The following is a 7,349-nucleotide window of genomic DNA, read 5'->3' on the forward strand; positions in this document are numbered from 1 at the left end:
CTTGTGACAAGATTTTGAAAAATACAGGTTAATGAAGTAAAATGAATGTAATGTTATTATTGAGTGATTAAGTATATGAGTAAAATTAATTACATTGCTGACGGAAAGTACATGTAAAGAATTGAAAAAATTGATATTTTGTGATGATTTTAAACTCAAAAAAAAACAAATCGAGGTCAAAGGCAATATAATTTTCATTTTATTGACAACACAGTTTTTTGTCTTTGTCAATCAAATGATTTTAAGTTAATTACAAGATTGGTAATTAACGTTCCACTCTCAGGCATGTTTTACAATAGTTCAACTAATGAACTTTATGCAAAAGGTCTAAAAAAGATGGAATAAAAGCTTTTAAGGAAGTAAATTGGAAAATTTTGCAACGATTGTCCTCCGATATGCAAATTTTCAGAAAAATTTTTCATCATGAAATTAATAAAAATAATTTTATTTCTTGTCCCATTTTACAGTAAGTAGTCCAATAAATGACACAGATACCTTTTAGATATGCCAAATTTCTGGAAAAGTCATGCAAATTTTCTTCGATTCTTTTCCATGTCACGTTCATTGTAGGTGTGATGATGATAATAGTAACAATGATAATGGTATTGATGTGTGGATGAAATTTGACGAATATGTTGTCAATATCAGAAATGTTGAAAAGCATCATCATTTCTGATCAATACGTTTTTTTTTTTCTTCTCAGGTAAGCGAGCAAACTTTGATAAAGAAACATTGTCATTCATTTGAAGGAAATGTCATAGCTATGATGACAAGGATGATGGAAAGATTTACATTCCGAGAATGCTTGATGAAAATGACGGATGTTAACGAAGAAGCATCACGATGATATTTTGCTAGAATATTTTTGAAAAGAAGTTTTAAACTTTTAAACTACCAAGGTTTACAAGATATCGGAAAATCAGATCAAATTGTCAGTTTGAAAATAAGTCATACATCACAAGATTGCTGAGGAATCGCTTGCAAATGAATCATTTTAACATTATCAATATAAAATAATACATCATTCATTAGATTTATGAACAAATTTATGCTTGATAAGATAAGCATGAAAATTTCCCCATTTAATTATCAATTAAACCTTTCCATTTTATAATTCAAATTGTATAAGCAATGTTTTTCTCTTTGTTAAATAAGAAAAAGTGGAATTGGTTTTGTTTAATTAAATAATAATGATTTCGCATCTAAAAATTAAGCCGAATCATTTAAAATTTCTTTATTACATAGCAATTAATCATAATTTACTATAATTAACTGAAAAATTACAAAATGGAATTTATAGCCGATCTATTTCATTATTTTTTGATTGAAATAGGACAGATGCGACAGACGGTGACGGGAAAAATTTTTTAGCTGTCTTTTTTGCATATTATAGCAAAATTTCTACAATAAATTTTTTTTTTTTTTGGCAATACTGTAAATTTTACTGAACAAAAATAGTTTTTTTAGCATTTCTATTCAATTCTTTGATAAGTATAGGATTTCATTACTCTTTCCACGATCGATCTAAAAATTTTATCTTAAAAAGTATACTACCATTGTGTGGAAGTATTTCTTTTTCCAAAAAAAAGAAAGTAAATTTCAATTCAGATATAAAATTAATGATGATTGATAGCTAAACTACCGATCAATATTCGTTATACCACAGGGTTGAAGCATTTCACTGGGAATTATTAAATTATATGAAAATTATAATATATATTACTACATTTGCTACAATTTCTACCATCATTAGCAACATTGTCATCATCATTAGCGCCATTGTCACCATTAGTGTCAGTATTGATTTCGTATTACTATTGTCATCATTGCCGTTATTGGATGAAATATTAACGATATATGAGGGATAATTTAAAAGATTGATAAATGAACACAGTGAATGAAGTGGAATTGTCCGCCCCCCCTCCCCCCTCCCTCCAATCAATGACAACTTCTATGGTCACAAGTGACCATAGAAGTTGTCACATCAAATGCATTTGCTGAAAATATCAACAACGAAATCAGTTCATCTTTCTCTTCAATAGATTTCCATTATTTCTTATCGATCGCTTTTTTCGATGAATAAGTGAAATTTTGGATTGATTGTGGTCAGTTAGAATTCAAAACTATTAGTTAGTACAAATAGATCATATGAACATATGAATTAATTATAACCCAAACAGGTCAAGTGTCCACTCTGCTTCCATTCTTCCTTTATAATCCACACAAGTCAAGTATATTCTGCCCTTTTTTATCTATCTCTCTTTTTCTCCTTTCAGTACCTTACTGTCACCATATCTAAAAAAAAAGGAATGATCCAGTCATCGAATTTAAAGGATATCTTTTTGCGCCATCCTTGATAAGTATCTTTCAAAAAAAAAAAAACGTAGAGGACGTTTTAATACATTGAGAATGTCAATGGTGACGTACGTAGAAGGAATGAAATAGTAGGAGACATGGAAGAAAGAAACAAAAAGAAGCTTTTAAATTTCAATCATTCCTTTTCGTTTCGATTATTTTCATCAATTATTAGCTTATTCTCGTAAATCATTCTTCTTCTATTTTAAAAGAAATTATCAAAAATTTAAACAAAAAATTGCGCATTTAAAATTATTTCTTGCATGGATTATTTTAATTATTCCAAATTTACAAGGAATTATAAAATCATGCGACATTTTGACAGCAAAAGTATTCATTCTACTTTCAATATATAAAAAGTGATACGCAAAAATGTTTTTCTCTTTTGTATGTGATTGAAAATAGCATACGGTAAAGTTTATTTTGAATTATTATTGAGGAATAATTATTTAAATTATCATTCATTTCTTATTCTGATACATTATTCAAATTTTTCCCAAAAATTAGTATCATCTAATCATTAGGTCCTTACCTCTTCTAATTAATCATTTCCTTTCCTTCCATTTTTAACTAATCATTACATATCATTATGATTCGTATTTCATTCAGGAATACTATATTTGAAAGAATTTCAATTCCACAAACGATAACAATGTTACATAAGAAGTAACACTTTCAAACATTCATTAGAAATGAGTAAAATTAATGACAAAAAGAAATTCCATTTTTGGTTATTACCAAATTGAAAGGAACACGTTTCAATCAACAAAATTAAATCTATTTGATATCACAGAATAGGAAAAAAGAATGAAAAAAAAATTTTTTTAATTTCCAAAGTTATATTTTAAAAAAGTTTACACAGAAAAATTTAATGAAATGTTCGTAAAAGATGCTATACTAATGGATAAATTTAATCTTCAAATTGCATCGTTAACAACGAAAAAGATTAAATATTAGTCGTTCAGTTTTTTTTTTTTCGAAATATTTAAATAACAAACATAAATGCACTTTTCTGATTGAAAAAAAAAAAACACATTCCGCTAATTAAAGAAATTGAAAGGTATTATGCAATTTCAAAAAGACAAAGACATTCAAAAAGACATAATTGTCTAATATATCTCTAATAGTGCTTATAATTAGCTAAAAAATTTGCTATTATGATCGAAAATAATGGTTCCAATTAATTAGCTTTTTTTTAAAACAAAAAAAAGTTAAATAAAAAAATTAACGTCACAATAAAATTTCTCGTAGTATAATTGAATTTTGATAATTTTATCAATTAATTAAAATTGTTCAAAATGAAAGAGGAAGAAAGTGGGAAAAAAAAGGAAAAGAGTATGAAGAAGAAGAAGGAGGAAAAGGTGAAAATCAGGAGGGAACAAGAAAATAAGAAATAAAATTAGGATTAGATGGTGCAATTTTGTCAAGGACAACGATGCCAAACCTCAGTACCCACAACTGTCGCATTCTACAACTCAATTCTTATAACATCGTATCATCATCCTATGAAATCATTCCGTTCAACCAACGTCAATTATTACAATTTTTTCATTTTAATGAGTTTGAAATTTGGAATTTTCAAAATTACAGATTTAATTCAAAAATTCTTAATTGCTATAATTTAACTAGTATTCCTTATTGTTGCTTTTTTAAATCTATTTTAAGCATATTCAGGTCTAATTTGTGGTTCGGTTATTAATAAAAACTAAAAAGTTAGAAATTTTGAAATAATTGTACGGAATGACATGCTTTAAAACAATATAAACATGTTTGATGCAAAATTTCTGATTAATTTTTGATTTTTAAAAAAAATTGAAATTTAAAATTAAAAAATCAGTATTTAATTTGTTGCGCTGCATATACACCCGCAGAAAACATAGCTTCATTTGCATTTTTACAATAATTTATTATTGTAATTAATTTATCTGGTTGTTTATTTGTTTATTTCTTCTTATTTCATTTAGTTATTTATTTATTTACTCTTGTTTTTTCGAAATATTTCACATTTCACATTTTGCGAATAGTTAATTACAACAAACGGATGTCTATCTTAAATTATTTACTCACTTATTTGTTTATTCTTTTTTAGTTTGAAAAGTTATTTAATTGAAAAGAAGAAAGAAAAAGATTAAATATTTCTGATCTTATCATCACATTGTTACAATGTCCCGTGATAAACTGATAACACTATCAGATGTCGCAAATCGAGCATTTTATAGTGGAAATTTTGAAAAAGCTTTAATACTTTATAATGAAGCAATTCAATTACATCCAACTAATTTTATTCTCTATTCCAATCGTTCCGCTGTTTTTCTACGTTTGAAATGTTTTCATAATTCATTGGATGATGCCAAGCAATCGTTGGCATTAAATCCTAAATGGGCCAAGGTTAGCCATATTGTTATATTACCATTTTCCCTTTTGCATCACTTTCCTTTTTCGTTTTTTCTTTTGTCATTAAGAAATTAATCCAAATTATATTATATAGGCAATGTCTCATTAATAATTAATTTCAGCTTTGCAATTTATCAAATTCAGTTTTTGAGATTTTGAGAGTTAGTTATAAATAAATCTATGAAAAATTTGCTTAATTTCATCTTTGATTTAATTGTAGATTATATTCACTCTAACCTTTGAACTTTTGAAAATTTTCAATATCTTTCTTAGGGTTATTTTCGAAAAGGTGATGCTCTACGTGGCATTGGAAGATTTGATGAAGCAATTTTTGCGTATTGTCAAAGTTTAGCAATTGAAAATGAGATTGAAACAACTAACGCATTGAAATATGGCTTATATTATAGCTCAATCAAAGGTATGCAAGGTATTCATCAAAATTTTCAATTACTTTTTATACTTATTTGACCTTTACTTGACATGCACAGTTCCCAGAACTAATATAATATTGTTTTAATTGATATTTGAAATTTTAATGTATTCAAAAATACTAATATAATAGCGCAAATGTTGTTGGTATTACATTTTATGATATCATTTTCCAATTTTTTTTTTTTATATTCAAATTCGATAACTTTTCCACTTCTTTTGTTTTTTTTTCCAGATAATTTACCAATTTTATTGAGTGAAATTGGAAATGAAACGAATGGAATAAAGTTGGATCCATTCTTAATTATTAGCATAATTGGTCAAGAATATTTGGCTATTGGCTATATAACTGAGGCAATTGCGCTTCTTCAATTAGCATTAGATATGGATGAAGCTAATGTTGCACAATTGGACTTGAAACTATCAGTACTTGGTGCTATTTCATTTGCATATTATCAACAAAAAAATTACCGGCAAGCAATTAAATATCTGCAGATGCAACTTGAAATCAGTAAGCAACTCGGTAAGCTTTTAATATTCACTTTTTTATTAATAATGCTCAAAATTAATCATAAGGATAGGTTATAATTATGAAATGATAATATAACTTAATGATATATAGGCAATGATTGAAAAGATTAATTTATAATATACAATAAAGCTTATAATTATTTGAAGCAAACCTTCCTGCTAAATGTAATGTTAATAGAAATATTAATAATCCTAATTAGTAGTTTGTAATGGGGACGATTTCAATAACCAAAATATTGTTTCTGAAATTAAAACATTTGTCAGTTGTATATGAATATTTAAATTTTTTTGAAAGGAATTTAACAAAATACAAAGAAAAGATTAATTTTATGATAGTAACATTCCAGATGAATTCGAAAAACAGCTAACGATTTATAAAAGTATCGTACGAATTGCATTACTGAACGATGAGACTATGCTTGCAATTAATTATCTTCGAAAGCAAATTCAATTAATGCATTCTGTTCGTGAATATAATTAAATTACGATAAGTGTAAAGGATGCTACAATTAATTAATTAATTAATTACTTCAAAGAATTGAAGCTTTTTTTTGGACAATTTTTTCCTTTTTTTACTATTTGTTTCTTTCTTTTCTAAATATTTTTCTTTTACCAAAAATTTCCAAAATCGTTACAAAATTCTCATTTTCCAATGATAATTTGAAAAAGTTTGCTTGAAATTGTGCATAAAATGTTTGCCAAAAATTTTCCTATTTTTTTCTTTTTTCAAAAATTAATAAATCAAATGAAAAGATCATTTAAGTATTGAATGTTTTCGACAGCAAAAGGAAAAAACGCTCAAAATTGTCCGAAAATTTTGTTAAAAAAAATTAAAATTCTCAAAAAACAAAACTAAACATGAATTTCATTTTAAAATTCATCCATTCAGAACGATATAGAAGTAAACGATCTTTTACTTAATCTTGCTGATTTGTACATTCAACTTGGCCATTATCAACATGCAGCGCAAATTATTGCCTCATTTAGACCTTTGACATTTCAAAGTGTAGTCAAAGTTGTGAAATTTGCATTGGTCAAGGTATGTAAAACAATCAAATGTTGACACTTATTAGACAAAATTGAAAGCAATAGTTCCGTCAAAAATGAATTATTTCCATTTCTAATTCTTTTGAGCATTTTTTCAAATTTTTAAATTGGACTTTGAAACTAAAATATGCAAATGCAAAGAGAGTTTTCCTTCGTTTTTAAATTTACTGAGTTCTTTCTGAAATTGTCAAGACTGCAAAGTTTGCATTTAGCAAAAATGTAAATGCAAACAGGAAAGCAATAATTTCTTCAGAAATAAATTTTATAAAATTTCTTTTTTTTTCGAAACTTCTAGGACAATGGCGGAGCGGCATTGGCTTATTGTAATAAATTAGCAAATATAAGCAATACAACGGATGAAAAAGCTTTAGCAACATTGCTAAAATGCAAATGTCTTCTGCTTCGAAAAGAGACAACAATGGCTATAAATATTTTACAAAATACAATAGCACATTTCGAGAATAATGGAACAACGGCGGAAATTGTACATTTTTATTAAAATTCAATGAAAAATGAAAATATGATGCCAGTAATAGGAATAAAAATAATAATAATAACAATAATAATAATAATAATATAATAATAATAATAAT

General features: G+C 26.3%; 1 protein-coding gene across 1 annotated transcript; it reads left to right on the top strand.

Annotated features, from left to right (window-relative positions):
* Positions 1–4,518: 4,518 nt before the first annotated feature.
* On the top strand, positions 4,519–7,255 carry LOAG_11078 (TPR Domain containing protein; the record flags this gene model as incomplete). The annotated part of the gene is made up of 6 exons (XM_003146601.1): positions 4,519–4,743; positions 5,023–5,167; positions 5,414–5,701; positions 6,057–6,172; positions 6,599–6,748; positions 7,052–7,255. 6 exons carry the CDS (start codon positions 4,519–4,521, stop codon positions 7,253–7,255), a joined length of 1,128 nt encoding a protein of 375 aa, XP_003146649.1.
* Positions 7,256–7,349: the final 94 nt, after the last annotated feature.

Source organism: Loa loa (genome assembly GCF_000183805.2).
Source record: "Loa loa unplaced genomic scaffold supercont3.84, whole genome shotgun sequence".
Lineage (NCBI taxonomy): Eukaryota > Metazoa > Nematoda > Chromadorea > Rhabditida > Onchocercidae > Loa > Loa loa.